General features: G+C 40.4%; 2 protein-coding genes across 2 annotated transcripts in view; both read left to right on the forward strand.

Moving 5' to 3' along the window:
- The first annotated feature begins 709 nt into the window (after positions 1–709).
- On the forward strand, positions 710–15841 carry LOC129060025 (putative uncharacterized protein C6orf183). Its single transcript, XM_054557982.2, has 5 exons — positions 710–2289; positions 5847–5919; positions 6171–6281; positions 14897–15010; positions 15485–15841. Exons 1-5 carry the CDS (start codon positions 2153–2155, stop codon positions 15683–15685), a joined length of 636 nt encoding a protein of 211 aa, XP_054413957.1. The 5' UTR covers positions 710–2152; the 3' UTR covers positions 15686–15841.
- Positions 15842–16029: 188 nt separating this feature from the next.
- The window catches only part of LOC134759385 (uncharacterized), a 54300-nt gene continuing 49106 nt past the window's right edge, over positions 16030–21223 (forward strand). The window contains exons 1-3 of the mRNA XM_063725298.1: positions 16030–16038; positions 16770–16923; positions 17946–18103. Coding sequence (XP_063581368.1) covers positions 16030–16038; positions 16770–16923; positions 17946–18103 — 321 coding nt within the window. The remainder of the gene's footprint in view (positions 16039–16769; positions 16924–17945; positions 18104–21223) is intronic.

Genomic DNA, 21223 nt, shown 5'->3' on the forward strand with positions numbered 1-21223 from the left:
CCCACTTCTTTGGAAAGCTCTAGGATACATTTCTTTTTTTTTTTTTTTCTAATAGGTATGGATATTTTTATTTTATTTTTATTTTTTCCTTTTTTTTATTATACTTTAAGTTCTAGGGTACATGTGCACAACATGTGTACATGTGCCATGTTGGTGTGCTGCACCCATTAACTCATCATTTACATTAGGTATATCTCCTAATGCTATCCCTCCCCATTCCCCTCACCCTACAACATGCCCTGGTGTGTGATGTTCCCCACCCTGTGTCCAAGTGTTCTCATTGTTCAATTCTCACCTATGAGTGAGAACATGCAGTGTTTGGTTTTCTGTCCTTGCGATAGTTTGCTCAGAATGATGGTTTCTAGCTTCATCCATGTCTCTACAAAGGACATGAACTCATCTAGATGCATGTCCATTCTTTTACTCATCACCTTGAAACTTTTAAAATAGTTACTCAGTATTTCTCTTCTAAACGTGTCTGCTTTATCCCCATCCAAGCCTGCTGTAACCACACATTGAACACCCCCAAACCTTGCTCAAGCTGATCTTACTATTTTTGCCTTAAATTTTAACCACGTTTTAAATGCATAAAAATTATGTATTATACGTAATTATAAATTACAAATAATTAAATCTACTTATTTTTAAAAACATGATTAAAGAAATTCTCTTTTCTCGCAATCTCTTTTCTAAGACTAAATGAGTTCCCAGTGCTTGCCTGACACACAGTAGGGTCTCAATAAATGAAGCACACCTCCCATACCCCTCCAAATAAACAGTTGTCTCTTTAAACCTAGACATGAGTGCTCAGCAGGCATGTATTTCTCTGGGTTAGATTCATTTCATGGACAGTTGTCAAAGACTGACCCCTTTATGTTAATTTTCTGAATACTGTACTTGACTGTGTTGCAAGCTAAACAGTACAGGATTAAATGTTCTCATTTCTGAGCTGTGAAGTGTTGAAACTGATCAAGAAATGAAGGCAGAATGTCTGTCTTTTGGGAGAATAATCAGCCAGTCTATGTTGCTGCCACTCTTGGCTGCCGATTGGAATGCAGCTGTTAAGGCAGCTGTTTAACTGTTTGTCCAACTTGAAAGGACACTGCCAAATGGCAAATATTTTCTATAACAACATTTTACTTTTGCTAAGAACAATAACAGTGCATTTTATTGAGCTCCAATGGTGTGCCAAACATGACAGATTTATTACTAGGCAGGTTCACAACCTGGACTGAACATGGATGCTCATTTCCATTTTTAATATATTTAGAAAAAGAATAAATGGGCTCCCAAAGGAAGCCTCTACACAAAACATCTCTACAGCTTAATCATTTGTTGAAATGACAACATATTAACTTGAGAAAATGAAATATCTCAAAAGGAAAGATGAGAGTCTAGAAATATCAAAGGAAAAAAATAAGATTTAAGTATTTTAAATCTCTCTAATGTGGCCTAAGAGAGACTTAACTCCTACTTGTCCAGGACAGGTAAGGGCAGCAGTAACACAAGGAAATACATCTGTTGAATCCCCTGCAACTTATGGGTCCCAGGACTTCTGAGTCATGCAGTTAATCTACATTGTTAATTAGAATGTTGACACTAAGTACTTAACAAACAATTATGTTGAATTTGACAGACTGTGAACTAGGTGAGGTGGGGTGGGAGGTTATCAGCTGTTATTTAATGGTAAAACCAGTATGCTAAATGTAGGCAGTCAAAATTAAGAAAACACATTCAAATGCATAAGTACAATTTTCTATTAGAAGTCAGCAATAACTGCCATTCACAGAAGTTAGTGTGTAATCCCCACACTTATCAAGACTGCAGAGGTGAGGGGTGGTGGGGAGGTGCATTCTCACTTATTAAACCCCAACAGCCAAAGCTGAAGCAGTGATGTTTTTGAAGGTGAACTGGGCTAATCAAAGGCATGGCCAATGGAGATTCTAACCTACTTTTTCTCTACTGTTTACTAGATGTTAATTAAATCACAAATGACAACAGTCTAATAGCAAAATGCATGCATTTCTACAAAGTTGACATGATTTCTTGGACAAAGATGGACAAAGTTCCACATGCTGGATAATGGTCACTGAGGGCATCAAGCTTTGTGATCCTCTTTTTCAGGGATACAGAAAAACAGCAAATACAAATTATGGATGAAATTTATAAGATCACTTCCACAGAAAGGGTCCAGCTGTTGGAGAAAAAACTGGCTGTGCAACTGACTGAACTGAAGTCTGAGATAGAAGAGCAGGGAGCTCTTCAGGGAACAGCTAATCGAGTTTACAGGTAAATAGTGGCAGTGAGAAGATGTGATCTTCAGGGGCTTTACTCCCCACTCTCACTCCATAATCTCCATCAGCACCCTCTCTTCTTTTTACATAGACAATTGGCATTATCTCCAGTTCAGATAAACAGTATATAATAGCAGTTTCAGGTACCCATTTCTAACCTGATTGCTGCCTCTAAGATTTTTCTATATTCTAGATTTGTTAAGACAGATCCAAGCAAAAGTCTTACCAAAGAAAATGTAAAAGTGTTTTTACATGTTAATTAATGCTATTGTCTTAAAGTTACAGGAGCTATAATACAAATCATACTCGATGAAAGGAGATCTCATTTTACCCAATAATATTTTAATTGAATTTGACCTTGATGTTGGTGAGAAATTTAAAAACTGAGATAATGGTAGGCACTTAGTAATACATTATGCAAAACAATGTTCTGTGAGTGTTACCAGCACTCTGGATTCTTGCTATCTCCCAGGATAGACATCAAGGGAGATCACCAAACAAAGCAGCAGCAAAGGTGAGTTTATTCAGGTTGTGCACAAGGGAGCCAGCACTAAGAAAGGAAAAGTAAAGAGATGCTCTCCAAGGGTAGTGTGTGGGTTAGTTTTATAGCATCCTTTGATAGAGAAGGGTTACATCAGGGCGTATATGGTGGGGGTGCGGGGGGTGTGGTTTCTAGTGCTCATACAGTGGCTCAACATGCTTCTTCATACATCAGATGTAGCATTAGCATTTTAAATCTCCACCCAAGGCATTATTCTTAGCACAAAAATGAGGAAGGGGTAACTATAGGTTGAGTTTTAGTCTAACTGCACCTGTGGGGCTTTGTGGAAGTCTCTATCCCCCCAAAGTAGGAACTTGCTGTTAATAACTTCTTGGGTCTTTTGTTACTGATTTGCTGAGAGTTAGGTAAGCTAGGGCTTGAGTAGGGGCTTCTGTTCTCCTCTAGAGCAGATCACAACAGGAAGCCAGCCAGCCTGTTTCATTAGGAGCTCTTCTATAGGTAAATGCTGCCAACAACAGCAATCAAGTTATTGTAGAGAAACGAGAGACACAGATCAGCCCCTAATGGCAAGTATCATGGACCCAGGACCTTCATATCCCTGTTTCTGATACTGCCACAATTGATCAAAAGGAGCAGTATAAGAATCCTGTTAGGTTGAATCATTGAGAAAACACAATGTGGATGGTGAGAGGTTTGGAGAGGTCAGAAGATGCAGTAAGCAGGTGAATTAGTACTTCATTCCAAAGACAATTCTGAAGAACCAGCATTTCAAATGTTTTTTATTTAGTATTTAAAACCATTAGGTGTCTGAAGCAAATCAGATTGTGTGATGAGATGGAAAGATCATGGAACCATGCAAGTCATAATTTCTCTCAACTTTGGTTTCTTTATTTGAAAAATGAGGTTAGTACCTTGCCTACCTACATAAGGGTTGTGAGGATAATGAAATAATGCATGTTAAAGTATTTTTAAAACTAGAAAACACAATGCAAAGATGGAGTGTTGATATTATTATGATTTAAATGTCAGAATGTCAGGCAAGTGACTCCCCAGTGTACACTGGGATAAGAAAGGCTTTCTGATGTCTCTTAGAATGGAGTGATGGAAAATCCTGGAGAGCCTTCTTTGTCTACTCCCCCAAATCACCCAACACTGCACTTTGAAGAATCTATTAGTCTAACAAATACTTCTTGAGCACCTTCTGTTTTCCAGGTGCTGTGCTAGGTTCTAGAGTCCAAGGAACATGGAAATATCCACTCCTGATAATCACTTTAACATTCTCATTCCACTAGATTGAAAAATCTATTGAGGCTTGGAGAAGAACTGTGTGTCTTAATCATTTCCCACCCCCCCCCTTTTTTTTTTGCATCCTTTTCCTTGTTTTACTCCACAAACCCAAGACTTTGCAGTGGTTAAGTGTTTCATAAATTCTTGCTGAATGAATAAATGAATTAATGTATGTTGAATGAACAATGCTTGATGAACATATGAGTAAATCTCTTTTTGCAGGTTGATGTACACACTACTTATGTTCACCAGTCTCTTCAGGGTCGTTCACAGGCACTTTGAGGCTAACTGAGAGGAAAGACAAGATCTGAGTGAGAGAGGGCTGGGTAGCTAAGCCCATGACCCTCCCCATCTCCCAGTATGCCAAAGATAAGAAGACAAGAGGGCAGGGGAAAGTTTCTTGTGTTTCTCTAGCTGCCTAGTAATAGCTGATCCCTTTTCTGGTTGGTTACTTGTTCCCCACCGCCACAAGGCTGCAGCCAGGATTCAGAATGACAGAAATTATACCTCAGGTTTATTACCGTTTTTATTCTCAAATCTCTTTCAGAGCTCACCTCTTTTTTTTTCCATTAAAGTGAAGATATTAGGAGATAAGAGGGGCATTATCTCCAACTTCAGGGGTGGAAATTTGACACAATGTGTCTAAATGGGTTGCTTAGGCTCACTTGACTGATGGATTTCTTGACTGTCAGCCTGGGGTTCTTTTCACAGAACCACCGCCTGCAGTGGGGGAAATTGCTGGCAAGTGTACAAACTAACAATGTGTTTTTGTCTTCCCTTAAAACTTATCTGGGAACTCATAGGGCCATATGAACAATAACAACCTAAATGTCACTGCTTACACCTCCTGCATAATCTCTAGGTGGTCTCTCACCTGTGTTCCAGACTACCTGCTGTGGCCCCTTACCAATGTCTGCAAAATACTATCTTGAGAAAATGATGTCTCATCAGGGTTGCTGTTTCCTGATGTTTCCAAAGCTGCCAAACCTTGGGTTATGTCTTATCCCAAATGTGGAGCACTCTGCTGTTCCTGACCCAGGGTCCCACCCCCTTACCAGGTGACCCCACAGCTTGTGCCTCCTTGTATCAGAGTCCATGGCAAAAATAACAGCTCCCTCATAAGTGGGTGTGAACAGGAATCCACAAGGCTGCTTAAACAGACACTTTTGCTATAAATGTTTTTCCTACGAATCAATAATTTTCCTGAAGCATTGTTTGGTTAAAATGATTCCTGAAGTATTTCATGTTTGATATTTAAGAGTCATTCCCACCCCCCAGCAGATAATTCATCAATAACACAAAAATGAAAGCATTTTATTTTAAATACGATACTGGTTTTATGTGCCAACTAGGGTGAAAATGGGATCTGAGAGGCACAATATTTGTCAGAGATAAGGTTGCTGGAGGGAATTCAGGTGGGGAAATAAAAATCCTCACCATTGTGTCCCTCCCTTTACTCTGCAGTAGGAAATAGTGAGGTGAATCAAGGGTAGAACAAAATACTCTGTTTGTATGGGGAGGAGAGAGCAAAATTGGCCCAGGGAAAGGTTTAGCAAACATGCTAATCAAAGAAGAATCAAAAAAAATTCTAACCAAAACAAAAGGATGTGGCCTTTGCGTGCCCTCAATAATCCAGTATAATATGATATACTTATTCAGAAATGAGCAGTTGTGAAGAGTTACAGATTAATCATGGCCTATCTATAATCTGGTCGATTATAGCTTCTGTAATTACCACTTATATTGCATAAATCTTTCTGCAGCTCTGTTCAAATGCCAAAGGATATTTATTACTTTAGAAGAGAGAGGGAACTAGCACTGAAGAAAACCTTGCAGGTGAGTAAGACAGTGGGCTATTTCAATACGACAATAAGTTTGATTTTGCTGATTGGTAACTTTTAGCAGAAACAGTTTATTTTTGCAGACAAACAGCTGATGCTATTAACAGTATTTATGAGAACAGTCCACTATTTAGCTTACCACTGAATCAGAGCAGACCATTATTTCCTTGGAAATTCTGATTTTGTGATATTTGAAATTTTACAGTTCTTTAATTTGGGATGTTAAAACTAGTTATTTGGGTTTAGGTGGCCGAGTCGAAGCCCCTTGTTGTTCAGGCAGACGTCATGCAGAGGGAGCTAGAGAGCTGCCTAAGAAGGGAGTACACCCCTGAAAATTTACCTTTGCTTCTGTTGCAGGTAAGAGTGATACTGCAATTTGAAAAATTCATTTGAAATTAGTAGAAATGTATGGGCAAACTGGCTTTCAGGAATATCCTTTCGCTAGGGTAGGTTTTGTTTTTCTCGACATGTGTAGTTTGCAGAACTTGGCTAGTGTAAATGCTGTTCTTTGTTAGAGAACTATTTCATAGTTTTAAATTCGGCTTAAAGGCACGGAACAATTGACTGAATTTCTGCTAAGTACTTTCCGTGTCGATAATGTAGGGCAATAACCACATTGACTAGGACAGTTCCAGCCCTTAAAAAGCTATTGGCTGTGGCCAGGCATGGTGGCTCATGCCTGTGATCCCAGCCTTTTGGGAGGCCGAGGCAGGCAGATCACTTGAGGTTAGGAGTTCAAGACCAGCCTGGCCAATATGGTGAAACCCTGTCTCTACTGAAAATACAAAAATTAGCTGGGCATGGTGGCGCATGCCTGTAGTCCCAGCTACTCGGGAGGCTGAGGCAGGAGAATCACTTGAACCCGGGAGGCAGAGGTTGCTGTGAGCTCAGATCAAACCACCGCACTCCAGCCTGGGTGACAGAGAGAGATTTTGCCTTAAAAAAAAAAAAAGAAAAGAAAAAAAGGCTATTGGCTAACCTAAGGAAGACATTTCTGAGAAATTTTATTTTATTTTATTTTATTTCACCATGTTGTTCAGGCTGGTCTTGAACCTAGCCTCAGTGATCCGCCTGCCTTGGCCTCCCAAAGTGCTGGGATTACAGGTGTGAGCCACTGCACCCAGCCCTCGAAATTTCTATTAAGAAAATAACTCAAGACATGGGAAAAAGAGTTTTCCATAAAGATTATTATTGCAGCATTGTAATAAAAGTAAAACATTAGAATTGCCTAAATATCCACCAATAAGAGAAAGAGTTAAGAAAAACAGTATGGTACATGGTAGAATATTGTTCTGCCATTAAACATTTTTTATTGTTAAATTAAGTTTAGCTTAAAGCTGCCTCATTGTAAGTTCAGAACCCTTGGTAAGGTTTCTCCCTACATAGTGACCTGTAACCTAACTGGACTGTAAATAGACCATAACCTACTCTTGTAACAAGTAACTGAGTCTCAGCCAATCACAGAAACCATACTGCAGCCACTTGCAGGCAGCCAACTGTTCAAAGTATGTTCAAATAAGGCAAACACTGAGCTGTAACCAATCTGACTGTTTCTGTACCTCACTTCTGGTTTCTGTTACTTCACTTTCCTTTTTCTGTCCATAAATCCTTTTTCACTGTGCAGCAGTGCTGGAGTCTCTCTGAACTTACTCTGGTTGGGGGGCTAGGAGGGCTGCCCAATTCATGAATTGTTCTTTACTTAATTAAACTCAGTTAAATTTAATTTGTCTAAAGTTTTTCTTTTAACATTAACATAAGGAATTATTATATATGAAATATTAGTTAATAAAAACTAATGTGTGTGTATGTGTGTCATAATAATCGTCAAGTATGTATAGAAAAAAAAATCACTTGAAGGACTTAGACCAAATGCTAATGAATGTTATGTTTGGATGGCAGGATAATGAAGTTCCCCTTTATACTTTTATATGTTTGCTAAATTTTCTATAATAAGTATATATTATTTTTATTTTAAAATTCCTTGTTCTCTATTCCTGTGTTACAAGTTATATCTTACCTATGCATACAAATTAGTTGTTTAGCAACTAATTAGGAATTAACTATTAAATTAATCACAAAGAAACAAAAGATGTTGAGACACTATTTGCAAGTCAAATTGTCGTCATTGTCTTCATTCAGGATTATCTTTCCCTATCATTTCTGGTGTTCTTCATTCTTTTGTGTATATCAGTGTTTCTCAATGGAGAGAGAAGAGGGGTAGAGACAGAAGATATTTTGTGCCCCAAGGGACATTTGGAAATGTCTGGAGATATTTCTTGTTGTCATAATTTGGGTGAGGGGTATGATTGGTTGCTACTAGCATTAAGTGAATAGAGGCCAAGGATGCTGCTAAACATTCTACAATGCACAAGGCAGCCTCTCACAATGAAGAATTATGTAGTCCCCAATGTCAATAGTTGCTGAGGTTGAGAAAACTCTAGTATTATCTAAACTTCCATAGGATATAATTTGCCTTCTCTCTGAAGAATTTTCTTTAGCATTTCTAGTAGTTCAGGTCTGCAAGGGACAAATTCTCATAGTCTTTGTTGTTTTGAAAGAAGTATTTCCCCTTCATTTTGGAAAGATATCTTTGTTCAACATAGAATTCTGGGTTGGTGATTTTTTATTGCTTTAAAACATTGCTCCATTGTCTTTTGTCTTTTGTCTTACATAGTTTCTTTCTTCCTTTCTTTCCTTCTTTCTTTCTTTCTTTTTCTTAGGTGACAGCTTTATTTTCGTTGAGATTAAGTATACACATTTTTGCAATTAAGATTAATTATACAAAAAATATAAAACATGCCATTTTAAAATAGAACTGTGGAATAGTTTGAATTTTTATCACTACTATATGTAAGTACACGTGTTTATTCATAAGCTAAAAGGACACTCAAATATATATCATGACAGGAAAGAGCACTTCACTAATTTAAGTGATTTTTTTTCTGTCAACCTCTAACCATTTGCTTACTTGAACTAATGTGATATGGTATGGCTGTGTCCCCACCCAAATCTCATCTTGAATTGTAGCTCCCGTAATTCCCATGTGTCATGAGAGGGACTCAGTGGGAGGTAATGGAATCATGGCGGTGGGTCTTTCCCATGCTGTTCTCGTGATAATAAGTCTCACAAGATCTGATGGTTTTATAAAGGGGTGTTCCCCTGCACATGTCCTCTTGCCTGCCACCACATAAGGTGTCCCTTTGCTCTTCCTTCGTCCTCTGCCATGATTGTGAGGCCTCCCCAGCCATGTGGAACTGTGAGTCAATTAAACCTCTTTCCTTTATAAATTACCCAGTCTCATGTATGTCTTTATTAGCAGTGTGAGAATGGACTAATACAGTAAATTTGTACTGTTAGAATGGGGTACTGCTATAAAGATACCTGAAAATGTGGAAGCAGCTTTGGAACTGGGTAACAGGCAGAGGTTAGGACAGCTTGGAGGGCTCAGAAGAAGAAAGGAAGATGTGGGAAAGTTTTAAACTTCCCAGAGACTTGTTGAATGGCTTTGACCAAAATGCTGATAGTGATGTGGACAATAAAGTCCAGCCTGAGGTGGTCTCAGATAGAGATGAGGAAGTTATTGGGAACTGGAGCAAAGGTGACTCTTGCTATGTTTTAGCAAAGAGACTGGCAGCATTTTGCCCTTGCCCTAGAGATTTGTGGAACTTTGAACTTGAGAGAGATGATTTAGGGCATCTGACTGAAGAAATTTATAAGCAGCAAAGCATTCAAGAAGTGAATTGGGTGCTGTCAAAAGCATTCAGTTTTATAGATTTGCAAAGTTATGGTTTGGAATTGGAACTTATGTTTAAAAGGGAAGTAGAACATAAAAGTTCAGAAAATTTGCAGCCTGATGATGTGATAGAAAAGAAAAACCCATTTTCTCAGGAAAAATTCAAGCTAGCTGCAGAAATTTGTATAAATAACAAGGAACCAAATGTTAATCAGCAAGGCAATGGGGAAAATGTCTTCTGGGCATGTCAGAAGTCTTCATGGCAGCCCCTCCCATCACAGGCCTGGAGGCCTAGGAGGAAAAAATGGTTTCCTGGGCTGGGACCAGGGCCTTGCTGCTTTGTGCAGTCTCAGAACTTGGTGTCCTGAGTCCCAGCCATGGCTAAAAGGGGTCAATGTAGAGCTCAGTCCATTGCTTCAGAGGGTGCAAGCCCCAAGCCTTAGCAGCTTCCACATGGTGTTGAGCCTGCAGGTGTACAGAAGTCAAGAACTGAGGTTTGGGAACCTCCACCTAGATTTTAGATGATGTGTGGAAATGCCTGGATGTCCAGGCAAAAGTTTGCTGCAGGGCAGAGCCCTCACGGAGAACCTCTGCTAAGGCAGTGTGGAAGGAAAATGTGGGGTGGGAGCCCCCTATATGGAGTCCCCACTGGCACTGCCTAGTGGAGCTGTGAGAAGAGGGCCACCATCCTCCAGACCCCAGAATGGTAGGTCCACTGACAGCTTTCACCATGTACCTGGAAAAGCTGCAGACACTCAATGCCACCCCATGAAAGCAGTCAAGAGTGGGGACTGTACCTTGCAAGGCCACAGGGGCAAAGCTGCTGAAGACCATGGGAATGCCCCTCTGGCATCAGCATGACCTCGATGTGAGTCATGGAGTCAAAGGAGATCATTTTGGAGCTTTAAGATTTGACTGCCTTGCTGGATTTCAGATTTGCATGGGGCCTGTAACCCCTTTGTTTTGGTCAATTCCTCCCATTTGGAATGGGTATATTTACCCAATGCCTGTACCTCCATTTTATCTGGGTAGTAACTAACTTGCTTTTGATTTTACAGGCTCATAGGCAGAAGGCACTTGCCTTGTCTCAGATGAGACTTTGGACTGTGGACTTTTGAGTTAATGCTGAAATAAGTTAAGACTTTGGGGGACTGTTGGGAAGGCATGATTGGTTTTGAATTGTGAGGACATGAGATTTAGGAGGTGCCAGGGGCTGAATGATATGGTTTGGCTCATATCCTCAGTCACATCTCATCTTGAATTGTAGCTCCCATAATTCCCATGTGTCATGGGAGGGACACAGTGGGAGGTAATTGAATCATGGGGGTGTGTCTTTCCCATGCTGTTCTCATGATAGTGAATAAGTCTCATGAGATCTGATGGTTTTATAAAGCAGCATTCCCCTGCACATGTCCTCTTGCCTGCCACCATGTAAGATGTTCCCTTCTCCTCTTTTGCCTTCTCTCTTGACTGTGAGACCTCCCCAGCCATGTAGAACTGTGGGTCCATTAAACCTCTTTTTCTTTATAAATTACCCAGTCTTGGGTATATCTTTATTAGCATTATGAGAACTGACTAATACGTAATGTTTCCATGGTTCATCTTGGTCGCTGGCATTGACCAGCAAAAGTCTTTGCATTTCACAGACACATTAAAACCTAAATTATCAACAAAATCCAAAGTAACTTTCTTTTTTTGATATTTTGTTCTTTTTTAAATAATTTCAACTTTTATTTTAGATTCAGAGGGTACATATGCATGTTTGTTGCCTGGGTATATTGCATAATCCTGAGGATTGAGGTACAATTGATCCTGTCACCCAGGTAGTGCGCATAGTATGCAATAGGTAGTTTTTCAACCCCTACTCCCCTTCACTCCCTCCCCTCTCTAGTAGTTCCCAGTTTCTATTGTTCCCATCTTTATGTCCATGTGTACCCAAAATTTAGCTCCCGCTTATAAGTGAGAACATGCGATATTTGGGTTTCTATTTCTGCATTAATTCACTTAGGCTAATGGCCTCTAGCTGCATCCATGTTGCTGCAAATGATATGATTTCATTCTTTTTTATGGATGTACATAGTTTCCATTTCTGATCATAGTATATCTTTTTATCTCTGGCTGCTTTTAAGATTTTTTTCTTAATGGTTTTTAGATATTTTATTATGATGTGTGTTGAAGTTTTCTTTGTGTTTCTCTTGCTTGGGGTTGGTTGAGCTTCTTGGATTGTGGGTTTATTGTTTTCATCAGTTTTTTAAAAAACTTCAACCATTATTTTTTCAAATATATTTTCTGCCTGCATTTCTCCTTCTGGGAATCCAGTTACACATTTGTTAAATACTTCATATTGTTTCATAGATCATTAAGACTACTAATTTTCTTCAGTCTTTTTCCCCCCTCAGTGCTTCATTTTACATAGTTCCTGTTGCTATGTCTGCAAATTTATCAGCCTTTTCTTATGCACTATCTAATCGCTTTTAATCCCATCCAGTCAGTACTTTAGTTCAGATATTGTATTTTTCATTTCTAGAAGTTCCCATTTGATTTGTTTTGATATTTTCCATTTCTTTCCTCATTATGTTCACATTTCTTTTCTTATTCTTTTTTCAATTTTTTTTGAGACAGAGTCTCATCTCACTCTGTTGCCCAGGCTGGAGTGCAGTGGCTTGATTTCAGCTCACCGCAACCTCTGCCTCTTGGGCTCAACTGATTCTTGTGCCTCAGCCTCCCAAGCTGGGATTACAGGCACACACCACCACACCTAGCTAATTTTTGTATTTTTAGTAGAGACAGGGTTTCGCTATGTTGGCTAGGCTCATCTCAAATTCCTGGCCTCAAGTGATCTGCCCACCTCAGCCTCCCAAAGTGCTGGGATTACAGGCATGAGCCACCCTGATCAGCCTATGTTCACATTTTCCTTTCAATCCTTGAGCATGCTGAGCATATTTACAATAGTTCTTTAAAAGTTCTTGTTGGGGCCCGGCACGGTGGCTCACGCCTATAATCCCAGCACTTTGGGAGGCCGAGGCAGGCAGATCACGAGGTCAGGAGATCGAGACCATCCTGGCGAACATGGTGAAACCCCGTCTCTACTAAAAATACAAAAAATTAGCCGGGTGTGGTGGCGGGCGACTGTAGGCCCAGCTACTCAGGAGGCTGAGGCAGGAGAATGGCGTGAACCTGGGAGGTGGAGCTTGCAGTGAGCCAAGATAGCGCCACTGCACTCCAGCCTGGGCGACAGAGCGAGACTCCATCTCAAAAAAAAAAAAAAAAAGTTCTTTTTGGTAACTTTCTTCACCTCTGTCATTTCTGGGCCTGTTTCTCATCCCTAATTTTTCTTTTGCTTTTGGATCATGCTTTCCTCTTTTCTTTGCATGTCTAGTAATTTTTTATTGAATGCTGAAAATTGTCAATTTTTCATTATTAAGTACCAGATTTTTTGTATTATTTAGAGCTTATTGGACTTTATTCTGGTAGGCAGTTAAGTTACTTACATATCAGCTTAATCCTTTCAAGGCTGAAGGATTGTTAGAGCAGGTTTAGAATAATCATTACTCTAGGCATAGTTTATCCTTTTACTAAAGCTTTTGATGTCTCTACTAAATGTCCCAGATATTTAGTGAAAAGCCCTCACTCTAGCTGGTTGGACTTGAACATCTCTCAGCCTCATATGAACTCGGAACTGTTCAGTTTACAATTCCCTAGTCAGTTATTCTTTGGACAGCCTCCTGGAGTTTCACCTTTTACATGCATGGCTTAGTATTCAGCAACAGACTGAAAGGGATCTTGATGCAGATTTCTAGAATCTCTTCTTTGCATGGCTTCCTTCTCTCCTGCAAACTTCAGCTGACTCAATTTTCCAAATTTCAGTTTCTCTTTCTTTAACTCAGAGAGATCATCTACTCTGCTTAGGATTCCCTTTCTTGCTCCATGGCTCAGAAACTGCCTTCTGGTATGAAACCAAGGTGATTGCAGGGCCTACATGATTTGTTTCCTTCTCTCAGGGACCAGAGTCCTGCATTGCCCATTGTCCAATGTCAGAAAACAGTTGCCTTGTATATTGTGTCCAATTTTCTAGTTGTTTATGATAGAAGGGTAAGTCTGGTTCTGGTTATTCCATCATAGCCAGTATTATTTTTATTATCAGAAAGAAAATCTTTAAAAGAATGAACTATTTTTAAGTATAAATAAAACTTCTGATCTGAGGTTAAAAGCTATAATCTTACCTGTAATGTACTCTGTATTTTTGACTCATAAGTTCAGTTTTTAATAAAAAATTTTAGGCTCAGCTTTAGATTACTTGACAGACTTTTATGTCACTGCTAAAATTGTTTGGTAACTGAGAAATTAGCTTAAATCTATTGACTTGGCAACAGATCATAAAGACTTAGAAATGTCTACTCACTTTATTTCAATTTGAATACTATCTCGAGCCAGACTTCTTTTTTTTTTTTTTTTCTTTTTGAGACAGAGTTTCACTCTTGTTGCCCAGGCTGGAGTGCGATGACGCGATCTCGGCTCACTGCAACCTCTGCTCACTACAACCTCTGCTCACTGCAACCTCTGCCTCCCAGGTTCAAGCAATTCTCCAGCATCAGCCTCTCGAGTAGCTGAGATTATAGGCACCTGCCACCATGCCCAGCTAATTTTTTGTATTTTTAGTAGAGATGGGGTTTCACTATGTTGGCCAGGCTGGTCTCAAACTCCTGACCTCAGGTGATCCACCTGCCTTGGCCTCCCAAAGTGCTGGGGTTACAGGCGTGAGCTACCACGCTCGGCCGAGCCAGACTTCTTAATGTTATGGTCTTCATATAGAAAAATACATCTTTCCGGCTGGGCGCGGTGGCTCACGCCTGTAATCCCAGCACTTTGGGAGGCCGAGGCAGGTGGATCATGAGGTCAGGAGATCGAGACCATCCTGGTGAACACGGTGGAACCCCGTCTCTACCAAAAATACAAAAAATTAGCCAGGCGTGGTGGCGGGCGCCTGTAGTCCCAGCTACTCGGGAGGCTGAGGGAGGAGAATGGCGTGAACCCTGAAGGCCGAGCTTGCAGTGAGCCGAGATCGTGCCATTGCACTCCAGCCTAGGCGACAGAGCAAGACTCCATCTCAAAAAAAAAAGAAAGAAAGAAAGAAAAATGCATCTTTCCAAAACAACCAGAGACTGATTTTCCTCTTGTTAGTGTTCTTAAGACTATTCAATCTTCCTTCTCTAAGTGCTTATTTTTCTTGTTGTTAAAGTATTACACAGAGAGAATTACCCAGCTGGCCCAGAGTAAATATTTACACATGCTTAGGTGGAAGAGGTTTTGCCAACACAGTAAGATCATGGAGCAACTTTATCCTCTTTACAAGGTAGGAAGTCTATGAACAGAACCTCTGGGCAATTTTTTTATATCTTTAAAAGTCACAGTTAAAGATAGAAAAGAAACTAATGGATGTGCCTTCTCGCCTGTTCTACCTATGGCAGAAGGTAATGGTAAAGGTAATCTATTCTTAAGAATAAAATTTGAAGGAAGTTTTGTATGAGAGGAAATGCATTTTTCTTCACAGACTTAGCTTCCTCAGCTTTAGGTAAAAAGTTCAGAAGCGACTCTAGTTATAAGTATCCCTATGCACTGACTCTTTGCTTGGAGTCTGTCTCCTTCAAAGTCCTAAGAATACGACCACTGCCCTTATAAGTCAAATTCAGAATATGGAAGAACTTTGGGATTCAAAGAACCCTTTTATTTAGACCCAAAACAACATTACCCTATGCTTGGAAGCAAATGATACAGAGCATAAGGCTTGCAAATAACCAAGTTCTATCTTTGTATCTCTCTTAAACAGAAACACGTTGGCTACATTATGCAGGAGTACAATGATGCCCTTCAGAGAGCTGAAAGATTGTCTGTTGCTCGAGAAAACTTCCTCATGGGAAAAAACAATCCTCCTAACTTAGTGACACAGGAAGATCTGACTATTTACACAAAGTGGTTAGTGTGCCACCTGCACTCTCGAGACTGTTCACCAGTACCTGCAGGTATGTGAAACACAGTGATGTGATGATGTGGCACCTTCTAGGGATGATCAGTACATTATTTTCTCACATCTGTCACTTAGTTTTAGATTGTCGCTGTTTCAGGACTCCACGTTACCTACAAATGACAGAAACATAATGGGTCACTGGATTTCTTCTTTGGAAGCTTAGACATCTTTCTCTTTTGAAACTTTATTCTACTGAAATAATTAATTTAGCTTTCTCAAAGATGCCTCTGTTGTACTATTTCATATTCACTCTGTAAGTTCTTGTCTTCATCATCTTGTTCAGGATTTATGCTCTCTGATTTAGATCCACTTTTTAAATATTAGGTGATGTTTAATGAGGGTCTAATATGTGCCAGGTACTTGTCCTAGGCATGCAGCAAAGATACGGCCTTTGCTGAAAAGTAACTGGGTCCTCGGCTGGTAGGAAGACGGGTAAGTGAATATTCAACTGAAATACAATGGGGTAAAAAAGAACAGGATAAGTGTAAGCATAGGGTAAAGAAAGTCACAGAGAGGCTCTAAGTCAGGCTAGAGGCATCAGAAAGGAGTAACATGATCACATTTCCATTTCGGAAAGATTATTGTTTTTCTACCCACATCTTTTCCTACTTCTCTCTGCCTTAGCTCAGAGACACCATCATACACGGAATTGCCCAAATCGGAAACGGGCTTCGTCCTTTCCCCACACCCAGCCAGCCACTATGGGCTCTGCCTCTGATACATTTCTCACACAGTCACATGGTGTTATAACGATCTGCTTATAAGTCTGGGTCTTTAGTAAACCGTGAGCTCTTTGAGGTTGTATCCTGTCTTATTCCTCTTTGTCTCCCTAGCACCCCACACAGTGCCTTGTCCATTTGGGGTCCTTGATCAAAGTAGACCTGTTTGGAGGTTAAGGCCACTCAGAGTCAGTAACAGTACTACGTCTCCGAGCTCCAAATGTAGCCCCTTATCATTGGGCAGGTTACTGAGGCTCCACTTCTACTTCTGTTCTCTCCCAAAGCAAAGGGCTGCTCCTGAACCTGAGTCTGGAAGCTTCTGTGAGAATTGTATTGATGTTTGGCCTCTTGGTCTTGCCCTTCTATAGGCCCTCCAGTATTTGCCCATCTCCAAAGTGCTGAGTGTAGATTTCAACCAAGTTGCTGAAGTTGGTCAGAAAAATGAAAATGTCTGTGTCAATGACATTGACCCTGACATTCAGAGTTCTGCATCTCCTGACCCTGTGGATACCAGCATTTCTGGTAAGAAATTAATCTTCTTTCCCCTCGGGTAATGTGGAGCAAAGAAGATTATAATTTTAGACTTATGCTGGTTGTCCCATGAGCTTGCTAAAAATTGTTCTGTATACCAAAAGTTTTTATCTTCTTAATAAAACAAGTCTTAGTTTAATATTTTCAGATGGGAAAAAATAACAAACACTTTTTGAGACATGTTTTAATCTCTGTCTTTATAATTAGCAAATTAAGCGTGAGAGAAAAAAATTGACTTGAAGTCAGCAGTACTGGGCTCTAGGCTTATTCCTGTCCTGGCCTCACTGTGGGCCTGCATTTCATCTCCTGGGGCCTCAATTTGGTCATCCCCATAATAAACCTTTCAGAATCAGTGATCTCTAAGTCTCCTTCCAGTTTTCATATTACACAAATCTAAAATAATTTCTTCATCTGAATAAAATTAATACAGTTTTCGTGCCTTTACCTTGTGTTACAGATGGCTAAGAAACCTGATAAGATTTCTACTCTGAGTGACATTCTTGCTTGGATGCACAGAGTGTCCTGGGAATGCCTGGGAGAGGCAGCCAACCCTGGTTGTGGGGCATCTGAGAAGGCTTCTTGAAGGAGGGGAGTCCAAACTGGGTCCTTAGAGATGAGGGGGAGTTAGCCATGTGAAAACAGCTGAAGGCTCTCACCTTCTTCTAATTTGTTGGATAAATTTATAAATTATGTTCTTCATTTACCACAAAGGACTATAGGCAATTCTGCTCCAAGTCATTCCCCAAAAGGTCTGTTGGGTTTCTCCTGTAGGCTGTGAGATGGCAAGGAGTCCTTGCTGCCTCCTACAAAAGCCCAGCTCCAAGGATTTGTCAGATCCACCTGGCCAGGTAGGGTGCAGACTATAAATTGTGGCAGAAAATGTTGGGAAAGGAGCAGAATGGGCCTCCCATCGGTAGAGGAGCTCCTACTTCTACCTATCTCAAAGGACTCTCCATTTTCTCTCCCCGACAGTATTCATTGGTCTTAATGTTCTTGATTTTGATTTTCCTCAGGGCCAATGAGAACAGAAGCTACTTTTGTCCTCCCCCAACATGCAACAGAAACAGGAGAACTGAAACCTCAGCTGAAGCTCCTGCTCTCCCATTTCAATATCCCATATGATGTAGAAGAGCTCTGGGACTCTGCTAAGGAAATGGAACTTTTTTCCTTGGTATTTGATATACTCTTTCTTAATACAAATATAGGTGTTCATGAAGGAAAGCACTGGTATTTGCCACAGAGTTGCACCTTTTACTACCAACAATTGTTTCAAGAGTGATCATATAAAGTAGTAATAGGTGAAATTTTGATTAGCAGTTAGGAAAAGCTTCCTCTGTAAGAGTAATGGGACTCAAATAGTGAACCCAGAAGGATTTCAGGACTTGTTTTTCTGTAGAACTTAAAGCAAAAGTAGTGTACAGTCTATAGCAGATGATGTAAAGATGTGGCAAATTTGCATGGCAGAGTTGTCAATTATCTAAAGCCCTCCAGTTCTCAAAATATATTGCAATAGCTTTCCTTATTGACAAAATGCTTTATATTTAATAGAGGGTACATTGTATAGTGATGTTTAAAGTCATGCAGTCTTCTCTGCTATAACACAGTGTTGTACTTCCTGAAATGAAAACAACTCATATTATCAAAAGCCATGTTAAAACTTGTTTCAAAGGGGGCCAGGCATGGTGGTTCATGCCTGTAATCCCAGCGCTTTGGGAGGCTGAAGCAGGGGATCACTTGAGCCCAGGATGGGCAGCATAGTGAAAACCTGTCTCAAAAAAAAAAAAAAAAAAAACTTGTTTGAAAGAGAAAAATAGGACTATAGGTAGATAGCTTCAGATTTTTAAAAATATTTGAGATAGAATCTTGCTCTGTCACCCAGGCTGGAGTGCAGTGGTGCAATCTCAGCTCAATGCAATCTCTGCCTCCTGGGTCCAAGAGATTCTCCTGCCTCAGCCACACCTGGCTAATTTCTGTATTTTTGGTAGAGATGGGGTTGCCATATTGGCCAGGCTGGTCTTGAACTCCTGGCTTTAGGTGATCTGCCCGCATTGGCCTCCCAAAGTGCTGGGATTACTGGCATGAGCCACCACACCTGGCCAAGCTTCAGATTTATAATAACAAAAGTTTCAACAATAACGCTCTAGCTGTATATTATTTGCAAGTATATATATTTGCTAGGTAAAAATAAGACATTGATGGATCCAAACAGGTAAAAATAAGATCTGAATAGTTTTGAATGCTCTTTATGTAAGAAGTAAGCTACCGTCTGTGCTATCACCGTTTGCTTGAGTTTGAAATTTCACTTGCATTTCCATTTGTTCTAGCATAATTTTACCAGGATTTTGTGTGTGTGTGTGTGGGGGGGGGAGGTTGTTTTGTTTTGTTTTTAGACAGAGTCTCGGTCTATCACCCAGGCTGGAGTAGAGTGGCACAATCTCAACTCACTGCAACCTCCACCTCCCAGGTTCAAGCAATTCTTCTGCCTCAGCCTCCCGAGTAGCTGGGATTACAGACATGCGCCACCATGCCCAGCTAATTTTTGTATTTTTAGTAGAGACAGAGTTTCACTACATTCGCCAGGCTGATCTTGAACTCCTGACCTCAAGTGATCCACCGCCTTGGCCTCCCAAAAAGCTGGGATTACAGGCGTGAGCCACCACGCCCGGCCCAGGATGATTTTTATTAGTATGTAACACAGCCTCTTTAAGCTCACTGGAACCAGTGGTATCACATGTCTTCTTGTTTCCTTGAAGGTGATGATGTTTAGCTTTTGCCTTTCTTTTCATGCCACCAGCAGCACTGTCTCCAGCAGAGTGTTTCTGTGGGAGTGTCCTCCCCTTATTATCATCAAGGATTATGATAGGCAAAACACAGAATCAGAATATGATGGTGTTTAAGAAGAACCAAAATAAATATAAGTTAATTATAGCCCAGGAGACTATTATTATTATTATTATTATTTTATTTATTTATTTTTTTTGAGACGGAGTCTCGCTTTGTTGCCCAGGCTGGAGTGCAGTGGCACGATCTCGGCTCACTGCAAGCCCCGCCTCCTGGGTTCACGCCATTCTCCTGCCTCAGCCTCCCGAGTAGCTGGGACTACAAGCGCCCGCCACCACGCCCAGCTAATTTTTTGTATTTTTAGTAGAGATGGGGTTTCACCATGTTTGCCAGGATGGTCTCGATCTCCTGACCTTGTGATCTGCCCGCCTCAGCCTCCCAAAGTGCTAGGATTACAGGTGCGAGCCACCACGCCCGGTCCAGGAGACTATTATTAATGATAAACAAGTGAACACAAGTCTGGTGGAGCACTCCAACAAAGCCATGTTGTTCCCAAAGAACAGCTTGTCTCCTTTTTATGATGATAATTTCCACTTTTAATTTTCTTATGATAGTATTATGTGAAATACTAATTGTGTTCCAAGATAACCAGTCACATTACATCAACTTTTTTGCCTAGGAAGGGTTCCTATGTTTAGGTGCTGTTTATTCTGATACTCTAATGCCTGAGAGCAGGGTCAGCAAACTACAGCCCCACTTGTTTTCTTAAAATAAAGTTGTTTTGGAATACAGCAGTCTTAGGTTCATTCAGGCTGCTATAACAAAATACCATAAACGGAGTGGCTTCTAAACAACAGAAATTTATTTCTTACAGTTCTGGAGGCTGGAAAGTTTAAGATCAAGGTAGTCCGATGTCTGGTGAGGGCCCACTTTCTGGCTCATAGGTGGTGCCTTCTCGCTGTGTCCGCACATGGTAGAAGGACAAGAGTCTCTCAGGCTTCTTTTATAAGGGCACTAATCCTATTTGTGAAGACTTCACCTTTATGACCCAATCACCTCCCCAAATTCCCATCTCCTAATACCATCACTTTGGGGTTAGAATTTCAACACATGAATCTTATGGGGACACAAACATTCAGACCCTAGCAACAGTCATGCCTATTCATGTATGTATTTTCTATGGCTGCTTTCACACTACAACAGCAGACTTGAGTAGTTGTGACAGAGACCTTGTGGTCAATAAAGGCTAAAACACCTACTATCTGACCCTTTAAGAAGTTTGCCAACCCAGTCATAGACCAGCACTGTCTCACTGAACTTCCAGAAGCAATGGATCTGTTCTGCCTTTGCACTGTCCCATGTTAACCCCTAGTCACATACACTAATAGTTATCTGAGCACTTGGAATGTGGTTAGCACAACTGAAGAACTAGATTTCAAATTTTATTTAATTCTAATTAATTCATAATGTTAAACAGCCACATGTTGCTAGGGGTAACAGCATTGGATAG

This window comes from Pongo abelii, chromosome 5 (assembly GCF_028885655.2).
Source record: "Pongo abelii isolate AG06213 chromosome 5, NHGRI_mPonAbe1-v2.0_pri, whole genome shotgun sequence".
Lineage (NCBI taxonomy): Eukaryota > Metazoa > Chordata > Mammalia > Primates > Hominidae > Pongo > Pongo abelii.